This window comes from Urocampus carinirostris, chromosome 2 (assembly GCF_059441175.1).
Source record: "Urocampus carinirostris isolate Australia breed hairy pipefish chromosome 2, RoL_Ucar_1.0, whole genome shotgun sequence".
Lineage (NCBI taxonomy): Eukaryota > Metazoa > Chordata > Actinopteri > Syngnathiformes > Syngnathidae > Urocampus > Urocampus carinirostris.
The window spans coordinates 66,386,113-66,404,929 of record NC_142350.1 but is presented as its reverse complement, the minus strand read 5'-3'; the positions used below and the strand labels follow the sequence as shown (position 1 = coordinate 66,404,929).

Genomic DNA, 18,817 nt, shown 5'->3' with positions numbered 1-18,817 from the left:
CATCTATCTAGACATCTATCTAGACATCTATCTAGACATCTATCTATCTAGACATCTATCTATCTAGACATCTAGACATCAATCCATCTATCTAGACATCTAGACATCTAGACATCCATCTATCTATCTAGACATCTATCTATCTATCTATCTATCTATCTATCTATCTATCTATCTATCTATCTATCTATCTATCTATCTATCTATCTATCTATCTATCTATCTATCTATCTATCTATCTATCTATCTATCTATCTATCTATCTATCTATCTATCTATCTATCTATCTATCTATCTATCTATCTATCTATCTATCTATCTATCTATCTATCTATCTATCTATCTATCTATCTATCTATCTATCTATCTATCGAGACATCTAGACATCTATCTATCCATCTATCTAGACATCCATCTATCTATCTAGACATTTATCTATCTATCTAGACATTTATCTATCTATCTAGACATCTATCTATCTATCTAGGCATCTATCTATCTATACATCTATCTATCTATCTATCTAGACGCTCAGACATATCGAAGTGTCCTTGGGTAAGACACTGAACCCCTAGTACCACCAATAAGCAGGTTAGCGCCTTACATGGCTGCAAGGCCGCTATTGGGAAATGTGAAGCACACTGTAAAGCGCTTTGGGAAGTCTTGACCTGAAAAGCGCTATATAAATGCAGATCATTTCATTTCATTTCTGCAAAAATGTGTAACCCTAATTTGAAACCCTACCCCTTATTCAAAACTAGAAAATGAGAACCACTAGTAAGAAGTGTCATGTGAGCCCACCAACGATGAGCCCCCCGAGGAGGGCCATGCCCAGAGTGACCCCCAAGGAGATGGCCTGCCGGATTCCTTGAAACGATGCGTCGATATCGCCTTTCGCCACGTCCGGGAAAACGTCACCCAATCTGCCGGAAGCGCACAAACGTCACGTGTCGAAATTTGCCACACGGGTGCGTTTGATTTACCCGTTGCCGTAAACGTCCCAGGAGGCCACGGAGGCCGTCACGGCTCCCACGATGGCACCAAGGATGCCGGGCATGCCGTGCAAGTTGTGGACCCCGCAGGTGTCCTGGATCTTCAGTTTTTCTTCTAGGATGGGCTGAAAACAAAACAAGCGCACCTCAGTGGTTAACACCATCTAATGGATGGAATATGCACTGCGATGGACCAAAAATAACATTTATTTTAGGGGTCTCAAATGCCAATGACTTCCCAAAACCATACCCAAAATTTTAATTTGAGACAGTATTTGTTTTGAAACCATTATAAAATATTCTTCTAACAGGACCGTGTATACCAGGGGTGGGGAACCTGTGGCTCGGGAGCCATATATGGCTCTTTTCATGAGTACATATGGCTCCGAAATAAAATGTAACGTCAAGTGATTTCATTCCGATTTTTAAAGCCGAAGCAACTTAATGCAGAAGTTCGATAAGAAACCATTAAAACTGATAAACAAAAACGCTGGCAAACGACTTTGATTGGCTGAGCAGTACAGGTGGGCGGATCCCTGCACACAGCGCAGAGCACTTCCTTCTCTCTCTCTTTCTCGCTCAGTGCAGTCTACAGACTCTACACCGAACGTGAATATGACGATATGCTTATCGTTTGCAGTCATTGGTGACATTTTTACAAAAGAACTTTGCATGCACATTGTTTTGAAACCGTTATTAAGGACAGATTAAAAAATAGCCTCAACACTCTTAACTTAAGGTGGAGGACAAATTGTAAATGGCATATTTATATTGATTTAGGACACAGGATTTGGCATTATTATCATTTCATACATTTGATGAAATCATCGAATGACACGTGTAACAGAGTTGAAATTTGATTGTTTTGAATGTTTTTTGGAATTCTCACAAAATCTGTGTTTTTGTTGTATTACTGTTAATATTCCGGTACCTCATTCAGTTGTTAAGTCATGGGCGTCTGTCTTTTTTGTTTGGCACTTTATGGGCTTCAGCGCTTGCCGTAGCTTAAGTGAATTTGTAAGCGCTGAAGGTAAGATGTGCCCAATATCAGTTGGATAAAAAATGCATATTTTGCTAGACATATGAGCTGCTTTTGCAAATTATTTTTGTATATAAAGCTATATAAGTTGTCCTAAATGATGTATATATAAAAAAGCACTAAATAAGAAGTGAAGCAATACAGCTTGAAACGATGATGCAACGTGTTTTGATGCAAACACGCCACGAGGTGCGGCCTGTTGAGTGATGACCCGTTTTTTTGTATCTTTAATCTTTTAGATAATTGCAGTCGTGAACAGATGCCCCTGATTTTTGTATTGTTTTGTTTACTGAATGCAGGTATGTGGGAAAGTTATGTTCATTGTTATTATGGAAGTTTCATTATTAATGTGCTCGCATGTTGTCTGCTTGCCGTAGCTTAAGTGAATTTGTAAGCGCTGAAGATAATTGCAGTCGTGAACAGATGCCCCTGATTTTTGTATTGTTTTGTTTACTGAATGCAGGCAATAAACCCAGAGACTGTGAAACCTTGTGTCGTGCATGAAAGAGGGTCGCTACACGCACAGTGAAATCATATGTGCTGAAAAATCAGCTTTTGTCCAGGGAGCGTGTTTTTTTTCAATTTTGTCTGGAAATATATGATGTGGCTCTCTCAATTTCTTTTTAAAACATTTTTTTGCTTTTATGGCTCTTTGGGTCAAAAAGGTTCCGGACCCCTGGTGTATACTATTAATGTCAATAGATTTTTAGAACCCTGTCACGCATAGAGTCAAAAACGTTAGGAACAGCTCCAGTCACATGAATTATGTGCATAAGATTCTGGTGTCCATGGAACCGGATTCAAGACCTATACGCGAGGAGCAATGTTCCCTCTAAACTGCGCGCGTGCGCAATCGCGCACTGGCCGCACATTCTCAGCGCACAAGAAAATCTAGCCAGCGCAATGTTCCCTCTAAGCTGCGTGTGTGCGCAATTGCGGACTACCCAGAGCTTTTCCGCGCACAAGAAAATCGAGCCAGCTCACAAAAATCAGGGCTCGAAATTGCTAATTAAGAAGCGAATTAAGTCAAAGTCACAGTGCATGAAGGTAAAAATACACGGTTCTCCTGACGTTGTCTTCTAAATGTGGTATTTTGAAGTCAAGGTCGAAGTAGAACGAAGTTGAGTAAAGTCAGTAGAATTTTTGGAGAACCGGCTTCTTCGGCTCGGCTCACTAAAAGGAACCGACTCTTTCGGGTCCTAAACAGCTCTTCAGGTTGTTTTTGCTTCTTTATTCCCTACATGACCAAAATCTTATCTAAAATTATGCACAAAATGACTTAAAGGAAGGGGGGAAATAGAACAAAAAAGAAAAAAATACTAAAATGAAAAAGTAGTGAAAGGCTGAGAAAAAAAGAGAAAAAAGAAGGAAAAATTCAGAAACAAGCCAGAAAAAAAGAAAAGAAAGAAATGTAGGAAAAAAGTAAATAGAGAACAAAAAGAAAAAAGTAACAGCTCGGAAAAAATAAACACAATGAGATTTTTTTAAGGAATTTTTTTAAAAAGTAGAAAAAAAACACGGAAAAAAGAAGAAAAAGTTTGTGTTGCATTCAAATAATTTCCAATGATATCAAGTGAATCTTGTTGCCAACATTCTACTTCCACAAAAAAATGTGATTAAATACAGTTGTGTATCGTGCAACCGACTAAATAAGCCCCCAAAAATGTTAATATTATGCGACAAAATATATCAGGAAATAAAAAGAAATGGATATCTTGTGAAAGAATTGTAAGAACAAACAATGTAAGCCGTACAACCTATGCAGTAATTGATAAAGTTAAAACTTATATGAACTCTATGTTGGCAGAATTAAACAAATAAAAACAAGCATTAAGGTAAATAACATTTATTAGCATTGGTGATGGCCCAAACACCACCCGCCCGGCTGGGCTCCCGGCCACACTGCGCGCCCCCGTGTGTCTAGTTAACTTTAGTCACACAGGAAACAGATAAATACACCGGAAATGCAACTTCAAAATAAAAGAGAACAAAACTGATAAACGTACAAAAGATGCATTTAGACTGATTATTGAACCGTTACTTCATGTGTGTGTGTGTGTGTGTGTGTGTAAAATATTTTTTTATATTTAGGAATATAAAAAAAAAGGTTATATTCACACAGTGAATTCTGAGAAATGTTACAACCAAAACGACCAACCTATCAGTAATACACGAGTCAATTCATTCAAAAGAGAAAAATCATTTTGCATTGCCGGAAAAAATGTCAAGTTTTGGACATGTTTGATCATTAATGATCTTGCCACACTTGGGATTATGGTTGCTCACTGTTGTTTCAAGCGCTGCTCACTGACTTTTTGTGAACGCTCAGACCTGGGGAAAATTAGAAGGAACATTGGCGAGGAGGTCAGGTATTTCCTACCGAGAGGTACTTGAAGCCCAGTACGGAGATGATGCCGGCCAGGAACCCGACTATCATGGAGCCGAAGGGTGTCAGCATCATTTCGCCCGCCGTGCCTGCAGCCACGCCGCCGGCCAGGGCCGCGTTTTGGATGTGGACCTACAAATGCACCAAAAAAGAAAACATATTTCAAAAATATCATCCTCTTGGAGCCCTACCGTGGTGACCCTACCCATGACTCAAAACCCTATTTTGAAACCTTAACATTTACTGTATTTATATTTTGGAATATAATGTGAAAGTCTCATCTCATCTCATCTCATTAGCCGTACCGCTCATCCTCATTAGGGTCGCGGGGGGGCTGGAGCCCATCCCAGCCATCTCCGGGCAGTGGGCAGGGGACACCCTGAACTGGTTGCCAGCCAATCACAGGGCACACGGGGACAGACAACTCACTCGCTCATCCACACCTAGGGACAATTTGGACCGGCCAATCCACCTGAAATGCATGTCTTTGGAATGTGGGAGGAAACCGGAGTGCCCGGAGGAAACCCACGCAAGCACGGGGAGAACATACAAACTCCGCACAGGAAGTCCGGAGCTGGATTTGAACCCATGACAGGTTCCCATGACATGAACTGTGCCGCACAAGCGCTAACCACTGTGCCGCCGTGCTGCCCATAATGTGAAAGTCTTGTTTTGAAAACCCTATCTAGACACTGTATTGTCATGATTACTGATGCGGCGCAAACTGCCTCAGACCCTGATTGGCTGCTTATCTCTTTTCAAACCCCCGTCTTCCTGTCACCCGTTGTCAGTCCGTCTGCAAACCTCAGCTCCCGCTAGGCCAGCTTTTTCCACCCTGAATCTCTCCCGTCCTGATTCCTGTTTGATTCCCGGCTCCGACCCCTTTTCTCAACTCCACTACGTTTTTGCTCCCCCGTCCCGGCCATCGATCTGTTTTTCCCCGCTCTCGACCCTGCCTTCGCTCGCAACGGAAATACCACTTCTGCGTCTGAGTAACGTACTCCCCACAATCAATGATCTATGGATCCTGTATACTACCCTTTCCCTTCTTCCTAATAAAACTCGGAAAAATGCACGCAAGTGGGTCCTGTCTTCGTTCTGGTCCTGACACGTATTTATTTCCGGAAAACTTCTGCCTTAAGAAAAACCTGACTTGATTTCATACCATTAAAGTCAAACTCTCGTCTGAAAGGCTCTCAATTAGCTTCAAATTTAGCGCCACTAATCTTGATCCATCATCTTGTTCAATTAAGACTCTTGCCAGGACCAGAACGGAAACAGGACCCAATTGCGTTACGTTTACCACAAGATTTATTGAAGGAAAGAGGAAGGGCTGGGCCCACTGTGTTCACTGGACGCAGGAGGCAAGTTGCTCTCGTACTCGGATTGTGATCCGAACACGGAAGTGGATCTTCTGTAGCGAGCGTTGGCGGTGTCAGGGACGGAAAAAGCGGGTCGGTAGCCAGGACTGGGAAAGCGAGGCGTGTTCGGGGTCGGAAACGAGTCATAAGCCGGAACGGGAGAGAAGACGTAGTCAGGGACCAAAAAAGGTCGCAAGCCGGGACAGGAGAGCAGACGTAGTCAGGATCAAAACGGGTCGTAGCCGGAGACAGACGGGAGCAAAAACAGGACAGGTGGGAGTCAGGGTCGAAAAAGGCTTGCCTAGTATACACTGAGGTTTGCAGACGGACTGACAACAGGGGACTGACAGGACAGGGTTCAAATAGTGACAGGGAGCCAATCAGAACCCGCGGCGGTTGGCTCCAAATGGAATTGAGAAACAAATCTGCAACAAAATACAACAAAGTCCCCCGACCTTTAAATAATATTTGAATACTGTCAACCATGCTTGAAACTTTAATTTGAAATCCCAACCCTTACTACACACCTGAATTCGGACCACTACACTCGTCTTGGAACTCAACTACTAAACCATGAAAATATCTTAAAATCCGGATTCATTGCTCTGACACTTCAAAAATTGCTGAAATGCCTTACTTGAAACACTACCACAAAATAATGTCATGGTTTGGTGCCTGCTGTTTCCTTCTCCATGAGATGGCAGCATTACCCCATTTCCCTGTTCCCCTTTCAATTCCTCTGCCCAGATGCTCCCCAGGTCCCAGACAATTAGCCGTCTCTACCATGAGTACTCCAGGCTCCCACCTCACGTTGTTGACTTGTTTTAATTCCTGAAGACATTCACTCGCCAAGCTTCTCCTCCCATAACTTTCTTCGTAAGTTCCTTCCTCGTTCTAAGAACTCCAAAACCTACCACTCCAACCACCTTGTTAAAGGAGCTCCCAGATCTCCCTGAGAGATTTCAATCTTCTCCTCCCAGTCCGCCATCTACAGTTCCCTCTACGTCCCAAGATCTCCAACTCCAGCCATCTTTTTAAAGGTACTCCAAAATCTTCCATTGAAGATTTTAACCACTCCTAGACTCCCTCTCAGGTCTACCTTAAGTTTCCCTCCTCACAGTTCTGGTCCTACACTCCCTTCTCTCCAGTAAAGTATTTTGCTGTTAAATAAATACAACACCCAACATTGTTGGGTTTTGATCACGTTGTCAGGACCAGAACGGAGACAGGACCCACTTGCACGCGTTTCTCTCAGTATTATGGGGAAGAAAGGAAAAGATTGCACCCACGATCCGGAAATCGCTGGTCGCAGGGAGCAGGTTGCTCAAACACTGAAGTTGTATTTCCGTGGCGAGCGATGGCGGTGTCGAGAGCGGGGAAAAAACAGGTCAGTAGCCGGGACGGGAGAGCAAAAACGTGGTCGAGATCAGAAAATGGGTCAAAACCGGTAAACAGACCAGAACAGGAGTGAGTCGCGGTCGAAAGGCTTGCCTAGCGTGAGCTGAGGTTTGCAGAAAGACTGACAACCGGTGACAGGAAGACCTTGTCGGCTTTAAGACCCGACAAGTAACGTGTACCGTATTTTCCGCACTATAAGGCGCACCTAAAAGCCTTTATTTTTTTCAAAAGCTGACCATGCGCCTTATAATACAGTCCGCCTTATTTATGGATCAATTTTAAAATTGCAAAGATTTCCAACTAACTTGCAGCCGCCGACTAGATTTTCCCCCGAACGCCAAGTAGTACGCGGTGTATGCTGGGATTTATTTACCGGCGTTTCATTGGCTAACCAACGTGTCAATCATCATTTGAATCGATCACTATTGGCTAAAGTTATTCGGAGGTCAAGGGGCGGATCCTTTTTATCATTTACAGGCTGGCATTGGCTTAAACGGCAACACAAAGCCTGCAATTGGCCGAAAAAGATGAATGCGTATAGCACGTGGCTGACGGCATACAGAAAGCATTTTTTTACTATTTTGTATTTGTAAATATTTTATTCTCCTGGATTTACTAAACTCACGGATATAAGAGGACCACGGCTGCACATTATTGTGAACACAACGACTTCGGTGAGCTACTCCGGCTATATATATTATCCCTGTATCTTGTTTCAGACTGAACTCGATGTTTCTGTGATAAGCGGTGCAGATAATGGATGGAATGGAGTGTCTATTTTTAAATTCAACTCAATTCCAAGTGTTTATTGTCATATATACAGTAAAGTTGCGAGCGAAAAAGAAAATAGAAACTAAGGAATGGTTGGCATTTCTTGAATCCCCAGACTTTAACCTTCCGAATGATGGAACGATGCATTTGAGTGACATCGTACGGACACCGCATCCGCACGTGTTCTCGACACGTATTTGCGTCTTTGCAAGCTTTGGGAATGTTAAGGGGGTAAGAAGTTGGACTGAACTATCTAACTGTTTTGTCCACGTTCCCATTGTAGCGCCTTATAATCCGGTGCGTCTTATGTATGTCAAAAATAGGACCAAAAACTATTTTTTCGGGGTGCGCCCTATAACCCGGTGCGCCTTATAGTGCGGAAAATACGGTACTCAAATCCCTTTCAAAAACCCTACCAGACACGCAGTCTGTTGTTTGTGTGCCGTTTGTTCCTAAGTAGCATACTTTTGCCTGTCAGTTCAGGAAACCAAGATACACAATTTCCATTATCTCCACATCAGCACTATGTCACCTGCTTTATCACGAGTTACGATTCTTATCGGTGACGGCGTGGCGCCCGGCAAGAAAGGGCCTCCATCCGTGCGGTAAACTCACCAAATTCCTCATGTTTTCAGTGTTCATTTGAGCTGTGAAAAGTGATGGGTCAAAAATCTAGGGGTCCCAACAGAGATCTATGGCTCCCCAAAATTTTGTCTTATCGAAATTGTAAATCGGCGACAAATATATAAATAAATATATAAATCTATGTATTCATTCAGTTTTAATCATCACAGTTAATTGGTAATACAAAGCAGTTATCACTTCAGATTTTTCAGTTCATATATTCTTGGTGGTTTGCTGTCCCGCCACAGTTGTAATGCCTTCTCAAGGTCCAATTGCAGCAACGGAATTTCCATAGCTAATTTGTGGTTTTCATTGTCGTTGTGCCGATCCAATGAGCTGTTCTGAAAGTTCGTATTGCGAAAAGATTTATGCAGTCCAATTTTTTTGTCACGCTGGGTACACGCATCACAGAACATGTAGCCTCCATTATCATCCTCCTCATAGCGTCACCAGGAATATAATTGAGTCCATTTTGGCAGAAATGTCCTTTTCTTGCTAGGAGTATTCTTTTGTTTATCTTTCGTCGAATCGTTCGCTTCAACACGCGTGTTTTCCTTGCCATCGCGGTCTACTGAAGAATTTCTCCGCCGTTTTTTCGTGTCCGGAATTATTGCCGTTGTTATCACTTTCTGTATTATGTTTCGACTTATTACCGACACTGAAGAAATGACCAATTTTTTGTAGATTTGCACCTAATACCAACTGTATTTTTCGGAGGCATACTTCTCTTTCACTCGACAACCGCCACAACAATGACGTCATCTCGAAGCAACGAGATCTCGTTTGCCGAGATCGGCGCGAGACCAAAACAACAATGGCGGATCTGCCTGACGAAAAGTTTAGAATGCGGTAAAGTAATCGGGTAATAATGACAATTTGGTGTCACAAAAGTTTCGTCCCTGGGACGCACGTTGATTTGACCCAATGCGTCCCCAGCAAAAATGATGCATCTAGGACGCAGGGACGCGGGCAAACTAGAACGCTGTGTTTTCTCACCATGTCCAGTTTCCCGTCATGCGCAGTGAGGGCGGACATGCCGTAGGTAGCAAGCGTGCAGGCGGCCAGGGAGTAGTAGGTGTTGAGGGCCGTGCGGTGCTGGTCGTCGCCGTGAGCCGTGATGGCCGAATTGAAGCTGGGCCAGAACATCCACAGGTAGATGGTACCTGCCGGAAGGCAAGGACAGGAGAAATGTCGTGATTACTGATGTGACTCACCTGTGCCACGAGTTCTGATTGGCTCCCTGTCACTATTTGTACCCTGTCCTGTTAATCCCCAGTTGTCAGTCCATCTGCGAATCTCCGTGTATCTAAGGCAAGCCTTTTTTGACCCTGACTCCCACCTGTACCGTTTTTTGCTCCCGTCTGTCTCCGGCTACGACCTGTTTTGATCCTGACCACGTCTGCTCTCCCGTCCCGGCTTACGACTTCTTTTTGTCCACGACTACGTCTACTCTCCCGTACTGGCTTACGACTCGTTTCCAACCCCGACCACGCCTTGGTCTCCCAGACCCGGCTACCGACCACTTTTTTTGTCCCTAACACCGCCATCGCTCGCTACGAAAGATCCACTTCCGTGTTCGGATCACAATCTGAGTGCGAGAGCGACTTGCTTCCCGTGCCAAGAGACCACCGGATCGTAGGCGCAGCCCTTCCTCTTTCTTTCAATAAAACTTGTGGTAAACTTTCCGCAATTGGGTCCTGTTTCCGTTCTGGTCCTGACAGTAAGGCGTGGTCGGGGTCGGAAACGAGTCGTAAGCCAGGATGGGAGAGTAACGTGGTCGGGATCAAAAATGGGTCGTAAGCTGGGACGAAAGCAAATGGGGTCAAAACAGGTAGTAGCCGGAGACAAACGAGAGCAAAACGGGACAGGCGGGAGTCAGGGTCGAAAATGGCTTGCCTTGTATAAACAGAGCTTCACAGACGGACTGACAACAGGGGACTGACAGTACTGGGTTCAAATAGTGACAGGGAGCCAATCAGAACCCGCGGCGGGTGGCACCAAATGAGCGGGGACAGGTGAATCATGACAAATTAAGAAGGCTCCCTGTCACTATTTGTACCCTGTCCTGTCAATCTCCTGTTGTCAGTCCGTCTGCGAACCTCTGTGTAAACTACGCAAGCCTTTTTCGACCCTGACTCCCACCGGTCCTGTTTTTTGCTCCCGTCTGTCTCTGGCTACGACTTGTTTTGATCCTGACCACATCTGCTCTCCAATCCCGTCTTACAATCTCTTTTTGTCCCAGACTATGTCTACTCTCCTGTTCTGGCTTATGACTCGTTTCCGACCCCGACCACACTTTGCTCTCCAGTCCCGGCTACCGACCAGTTTTTTCCGTCCCTGACATTGCCATCGCTCACTAGAATGTTCCACTTCCGTGTTCGGATCACAGTCCGAATCCGAGAGCGACTTGCTTTCCGTGCCAGCAAACACCGGATCGTTGGCGCAGCCCTTCCTATTTCTTTCAATAAAACTAGTGTCTGTCCCGTCCTGTCCGGTACCGTCGGCCTCTGGCTTCCTGTATTCCACGCTACCAGACACTGGAGATCGAAAACAAACAGAACAAAATAGCCGGGAACAAAACTGGAGCTCGATATTAAACAGGACAAAGTAGACTGGAACAATACCAGATAGGACGGGACAGACAGGATTGACATCAGTCACTGGAGACTGGAGTCCGATAACAAGCAGGACAAGATAGACGGAAACGATACTAGACACTGGAGATCGAAATTAAACAGGACAAACTAGACGGGAACGCTACCAGACACTGGAGATCGATAACAAACAGAACAAATAATCCAGGAATAAAACTGGAGCTCGATATTAAACAGGACAAAGTAGACGGGAACTATACCAGACGGGACGGGACAGACAGGATTGATATCAGGCACTGGAGATTAAAATCCGATAACAAGCAGGACGAGATAGACGGAAACGATACCAGACACTGGAGATGGAAATTAAACAGGACAAACTAGACGGGAACGCTACCAGACACTGGAGATCGATAACAAACAGAACAAAATACCCGGGAATGAAACTGTAGCTCGATATTAAACAGGACAAAGTAGACGGGAACAATTCCGGGCAGGAAACACAAGCAGGAAACCGGACCGAGTCAAAACCCACGTCTTGCGGGTGCAGAGGTTCGTTGACAGACTGACAAAGGATGAGTGAGAGCACTGAACTTGAACAGGAGGGAAGCCAATCAGTCAACGACTCGCAGCTGGCACCAAACGGGCGGGGCCAATTGGGCGCCATGGGCAACCGTGAAAGTTACAGTATATCTGATGCAAAGTTCTGCCACCACCAATGAAATTGCAATAATTGAGAGTTTTTAGCTAGTCTATATTGCCAAGTTATAATATAACTCGATGGCTAGTAATAAAGTGGCGCCACCACCAGGTAAATTACAGAAATCAGAAAGAAAAGAAAGATGTATCGCTAAGGTACCCAAGTAACCCTAAACCCTAACCCCCTATCCTTAAACCATAACCTTAACTTAACATTTTAGCTTGTTTTATGCTAAGTCAGAATATAGCTAGTCCGATTAGCGAGTTCATATGTTGATTCACACATTGGTTAGCCGATGAAATTCCCAAAGTAAAAATAAACACATTTACGGTGTGTATTCAAAGTAACCTTGCTCAAAGCCAATCGTCATTCATCATTACTCACCGTTAAAATGTGCAAGTCCTCACAATTAAGAGAGGTCAAACATTTACAACTCTTTCACAATGTCTAATAATCGCCCAGAGTAAAATACGTGGATATAAACTGGTCGTCTAATACCAACATTTGAAACGCCTCGACATACCTTGAGAAAAATATTTAAAATACAATGTTTAGCCTTTCGAATTATCATCATATTTGACCCGGGCTTAAATGAGTTTTTTGTCGGCAAGCTTTTTTCACATGCAGCAAGTGCTGCCACCTTCAGGGAAAATACAAAATTTCCGAATGTACCGATCATGGCGAAGAGGTCGGAGTGGTACACCGAGCAGTCCCGATGTTTGCTCTTGTTCAGGTTGCGTCGGTAGAGGACCCGGGCCACTACCAGCCCGAAATAGGCCCCGAAGGTGTGAATGGTCATGGAGCCGCCCGCATCCTTGGCCTGGGAAAACAAAAAAAAAAAAAGGAAAAAAAATTCTTACCGGGAAAGTCATTTTCCACTCAAAACTTGTTTTTTATTTACCGTATTTTCCGCACTATAAGGCGCACCTAAAAGTCTTAATTTTTTTTCAAAAGCTGACCATGCGCCTTATAATACAGTGCGCCTTATATATGGCTCAATATTAAATCGCAAGGTCTCGCAACTTACTCAACAGCCGCCGACTCGATTTTACCCCGAACGTGGAGTAGTCCGCGGTGTATGCTGGGATTATATACCGGCGTTTCATTGGCTAACCAATGTGTCAATCATCATTTGAATCGATCGCTATTGGCTAAAGTTATTCGGAGCCTCGGATTGGCTAGAGGGCCAAAACAAACCCTGCAATTGGCCGAAAAAGATGTGTCAATCATCCGTTAAATCGATCGCTATTGGCTAAAGTTATTCGGAGCCTCGGATTGGCTAGAGGGCCAAAACAAACCCTGCAATTGGCCGAAAAAGATGTGTCAATCATCCGTTAAATCGATCGCTATTGGCTGAAGTTATTCGGAGCCTCGGATAGGCTAGAGGGCCAAAACAAACCCTGCAATTGGCCGAAAAAGATGTGTCAATCATCCGTTAAATCGATCGCTATTGGCTGAAGTTATTCGGAGCCTCGGATAGGCTAGAGGGCCAAAACAAACCCTGCAATTGGCCGAAAAAGTAGACTGTGAATAGCAAGCTTGCTAAAGTACGCCATAAAGAAACATGTTTCATTAGTCTGTATTTGTAAATATTCTACTCTCCTGGATTTACTTCACTCACGGTTGTAAGAAGACCATGATTGCGTATCATTATTGAACGTGAGAACTTAGGTGAGCTATGCGGCTTTATATTTTCCCGGTATCTTGTTTTAGAACGATCTTGATGTTGCTGTGATGAGTTGAGTGAATTCAACTCAATTCCAAGTGTTTATTGTCATATGCACAGTAAAGTTGCGAGCGATAAAGAAAATAGAAACTAAGGAATGGTGGGCATTTCTTGAATCTTTAAGACTTTAACCTTTCGAATGATATTTGAAATGATGCATTTGAGTGACATCGTACGGACACCGCATCTGCACGTGTCTACGACACGTATTTGCTTCTTTGCAAGCTTTGGGAATGTTAAGGGGGTAATCAGTTGGACTGAACCATCTGACTGTTTTGTCCACGTTCCCATTGTAGCGCCTTATAATCCGGTGCGCCTTATCTATGGAAGATATAGGACCAAAAACTATTTTTTGGGGGTGCGCCCTATAACCCGGTGCGCCCTATAGTGCGGAAAATACGGTACTCTGAAAAGTAAAACTATTCTGAAAGAACCTCAAAGTATCCTTAAAATCATGGATTACCGTAAATTCAGGACTATAAACCGCTACTTTTTCCCCAAATGTTCAGCCCTGCGGCTTATTCAGTGAAGCGGCCAATTTATATAATTTTTCTAACGGTCACCAGCGCCGTACGTTCCGATAATGAGGAAGACGCCCTTGATGGCGATAATTATGAGGAGGAAGTTTAGTACGATCTGCCATGAATTTCACATTCACGGGATGCTTTCTTTTGACAGTCACGATTGATGCATTGCGAGCGTGATCCTACTAGCGTGTTGGTACCTTTCAAAGGAACGGTTTGGGATAAAAGTTATATTATTATTATTAAAGCTTTGAAAACTCTCTCGGTGTACCGTCTTTCTTCGAAAATATGTGTAACCATATATAATATGTATTTTTAACTGTATATTTTTGTAATGTATTTATTTTAGAGACTTATTGTGATGTGTGTTCTACAAGCGAATCAAAAAGAAGTGGCGGAGCAAACGCAGGCTGATGGGAAGTGGGGTAAAGCTGAGTTACCGGTAGATCTGTCTGTTGTCGCAGCGGACAATAGTGGATATATATTTTTCCCACCCTTAACTTTGGAAATATACATTTTGTTTCCTTGGATTACTTTCAACGGGACCCGGACTTTACAAGTCTGCATCATACCTTAATTACGGGTATCATTTTTCATTCATGATGCTGATTGTGGTCCCAAGATTATCTACAATTTATTTAGTTAGGATTGTGGAACTTACAGCCTGTTCTAGGTTAAACATGTGATTGTGTTACAAGTTTTAATTCATTCCCCCGCGGCTTATACAGCCGCGACTTGTGGAATTACCAAAGTGGCAAATCACTTAAAAGTGGTGGGTGCGGCTTATAATCAGGTGCGCTCTATAGTCTGGATTTTACGGTACTTTTTCCTTTTATGTATCTTAATGTCTCTAAAATGCTTGGAAACAACAAATGTATGTAAAAATAACACTAATTTGGTCTAAATGGATCTATAAACTACTTGGATTTGACCTAAATTTACTAATTGTTTTGTACTTGTGTAACGGGTGTTATAATAACTTTTGTTTTATTGAAATTCCTGCTGAAATATGTTTGTATCGTTTTTGTATATGCGTCCTGCAATGCTGGTTTGGGGTAAGGTTTGGTTTGGCTTCTGATTTTGTGAACGGTAAGACACGATCTTTTGGTGCTCCGCAAAAAAGTTAATTGTAAACATTGAAACAACAGCTGACAAATCTCTCAACAGTAATGTGATTGATGTTGTCAAGCTGTTTGGATTTATTTTCGTTTTGTTTCTGTCGCCTTTTATGTTAGTTTTGCCGGACGTTGCATGTTGTGCTAAAATGCTAATTCCCCTTATAGATCAAAGAGATCAAAGCCAGCAGAGAAGGCTAACCACGTGTTGTGACTCATTCATTTGCAGGTAAATTGTACCCTATTTAGCCTGACCCTTCATGAAGACATTTTGGACAGCGCCTGGGGTCATATTTCATTTTCCACCATCAAAATCCTCATCACCGATTTCCAGTCCCATCCTGATTTATGAGGTTTGGTTTTTGTGTTATGGTTCTGACGGTTTTGTTGTTGTTTTTAACTTTGTTCATGATTTTGTTATTAAATGCCATCTGTTTTCTATCACCTTTCCTTTTTCTGCTTTCTGCGTTTGGGTCCACCGCAAAATCTCAACATTACTATTTTTGGTTAGTATAAAGAAATGAGACCACAAAAATATCACCAAACTTGTCAATATTCCATGTTTCCTGAAATAAATACATAAATTGAAGCCCCTTTATCCACTACCCCTGAAAATTATTTGAAAATATTTTATCAAAATAAAATGATTTTGAATTTTTTCGACCATACATTTTGCTTCGTGAAAATGAAAAGAACTACACCATGTCATTCATTGTGCTGCACCTTTTGTAATCCACCTTTGGGCCACTAGAGGGTAGTATGTTTCACCGTTGAGCTTCTGTCAAAATGAAAAATAGCCGAAGTACAGTATTCCCTCGGTTTTCGCGGTCAATGGGGACCAAAACCACCCGCAAAAAGTGAAAATCCGCGAAGTAGCGACGCCCCTTCAAAAATGCTTACTTTTTTTTTTTTTGTATTATTTTATTTTATTTTATTTTTTTAGACCCGGTTAATGGAGACCAAAACCACCCGCAAAAAGTGAAATCCCGCGAAGTAGCGACGCCCCTTCCTTCAAAAATGCTTAAAAAAAAAATGTTTTCTTTTTTAAAATTTAATTCTATTATTATTATTTTTTAGACCCGCGAAGCTCTGAACCCGCGAACGTGGAACCGCTAAGTAGCGAGGTCCCACTGTACTACTTTAAAGGAACATTGTGTATTATTTAGCGCCTCCATGTGGTAAAAGTATGCATTGATTAAAATAATTTATTTATCTGAAAAATAAGCAAAAATACATGAAATTATCATATAAACGTGCATTTTTGTGAATGTTTGTGTGCATTTTTGTCTGTATTTACGTATATCTTGTGTTTTAAAATATGTTTTTGTGTGTTTACGTTCGTTTTTTTGTGTATTAACGTACGTTTTGTGTGTGTTTACAGGTGTTTTGTATGTGTTGACCTACATTTTTTGTGGTTTAAGTATATTTTTCTGTGTGTTGACTTACAATTCTGTGCGTGTTTGTGTACATTTTTGTGAATATTTGCATACATTTTTGCTTGTGTTTACATACATGTTTTGTTTAAAATAATTCTTTTTGTGTTTTAAGTTCGTTTTTTAGCAATAACGTACATCCTGTATGTGTTTATGTATGTTTTTTATGTGTTTACATACGTTTTCACCTACATTTAGTGTGAAAATGTCGGCTTTTTCTTGTCCATCAAGAAATGAGCACGCATTGTTAGGTGAATGTAGGTTGTGTTTGGTTAATGGAGTCAAATACAGTGGAACAAATCGGTGTTCGACCAAAAATTTCGAGAAATTCTTGCTTCGCTGTTCGGTCAAAAAATCGGAGTTCGAACGCCGGTACACTAGGGTGCGATGCTGAGCGGCGTACGGGTGTTTTAGCCCCTAATTATGCCTCGGTGCAAGCAGGACAGGTGAAAAAAAACAAGTTGTTCCCCCAACTATTGCCTTTAAGAAAGACATAATAGCTAAATATGAGAGAGGTGTACGAATTTCCCATCTTGCTAGTGAATACAGCATGGCTAAATCTACGATCAGTACGATAGTAAAGAATAAGGAGGCTGTGAAATCGAGTGATGCGGCTACGGAAGTTAGCGCGATAAGCAAGCAACTGTCGCAAGTTTTGGAAGAGGTAGAAAAACTTTTGATGATTTTTCTCTCCCCACCGTCCACCTGCGCCTTCTGCTGACCACCACAAAGGTAAGAAATCCTATTCATAATCCTTTTTTTTTTACACGTTCATGTTAGCGTAATCTTTCGTACGGAAGATTACGCTAACGCGAACGTACGATTAGCCTGGGTTAGCTTCATGATTACTCATCTCATCTCATTAGCCGTACGGCTTATCCTCATTAGGGTCGCGGGGGGGCTGGAGCCCATCCCAGCCATCTCCGGGCAGTGGGCAGGGGACACCCTGAACTGGTTGCCAGCCTATCGCAGGGCACACAGGGACAGACAACTCACTCGCTCCAAGGGGGCAGAAGAAGAACTGGGTCCACAATATCAAAGAATAGACTTGTGCCAACTGTGCCATGACCCAAAAACAGGCCAGGAGCCATGAGAGTGGAGAAAACTGTCCAGAGTTGCGTTCTCATTGGTTCCCCGATGACAGATGCGGTTAAGGGATCCGTGAACTGTATTAATTGTCTCATCTCATCTCATTAGCTGCACCGCTTATCCTCATTAGGGTCGCGGGGGGGCTGGAGCCCATCCCAGCCATCTCCGGGCAGTGGGCAGGGGACACCCTGAACTGGTTGCCAGCCAATCGCAGGGCACACAGGGACAGACAACTCATTCGCTCATTCACACCTAGGGACAATTTGGACCGGCCAATTCACCTGAAATGCGTGTTTTTGGAACGTGGGAGGAAACCGGAGTGCCCACGCAAGCACGGGAAGAACATACAAACTCCGCACAGGAAGTCTGGAGCTGGATTTGAACCCACGACAGGTTCCCATGACATGAACTGTGCCGCACAAGCGCTAGCCACTGCGCCACCGTGCTGCAGCTTCATGTTTACGTTCTTGCTAAATATTCAGGGTGTTGGAACGGATTAAAACGATTTACATTATTTTTAATGGGAAAATTGATTTCGGTGATTGAACAAATCGGTTCTCGAACAGGGTTCTGGAACGGATTATGGTCGAGAACCGAGGTTCCGCTGTAACTAATTTGGACAATTTGGTAAACGGTACATTTTAATATTAAATTCCTAACACCGACTTGATGCCGAGGGGCTTAACTTGATTGGGTGTTTGGGCATTTGGGTTGACCATGGTACAAATATTTTTGTGTGTTGGTTTTTTTGCTACGTTTTCCTTTTTTTTTCTTTTCTTTATTTTCGAATGTGTTTGTCTTGCTGTCGGTCACCCCTCTCGAGGGATATGAACAAGGTAGATGGATAGGTTTAAAATATCATACCAGTTGGAACTCAAATTACCCAGAAAATCACAAGGAAGCATGATTTGTTTCACTAACAATCCACAGACCACTTAGATCAGGGGTGTCAAACTCACACGATAGAACAAACATTCTGTCGGGGGCCGGACAAGTAGATTAAAGAGAAAGAATAAGAGAGTTAAAGAAATAAGAGAAAGAGAAAGGGGAAAATGAGAGGGGGCG

The 18,817-nt window shown here is 42.9% G+C and overlaps 1 protein-coding gene across 1 annotated transcript in view; it reads right to left on the bottom strand.

Annotated features, from left to right (window-relative positions):
* rhbg (Rh family B glycoprotein) overlaps positions 1-18,817 on the bottom strand; it is a 38,729-nt gene that overhangs the window by 6,344 nt on the left and 13,568 nt on the right. Inside the window, exons 4-8 of the mRNA XM_088327559.1 lie at positions 12,538-12,685; positions 9,568-9,734; positions 4,412-4,549; positions 984-1,117; positions 802-923 (exon numbers count right to left, since the gene is read on the bottom strand). Of these exons, the coding sequence (XP_088183685.1) occupies positions 802-923; positions 984-1,117; positions 4,412-4,549; positions 9,568-9,734; positions 12,538-12,685 (709 nt within the window). The remainder of the gene's footprint in view (positions 1-801; positions 924-983; positions 1,118-4,411; positions 4,550-9,567; positions 9,735-12,537; positions 12,686-18,817) is intronic.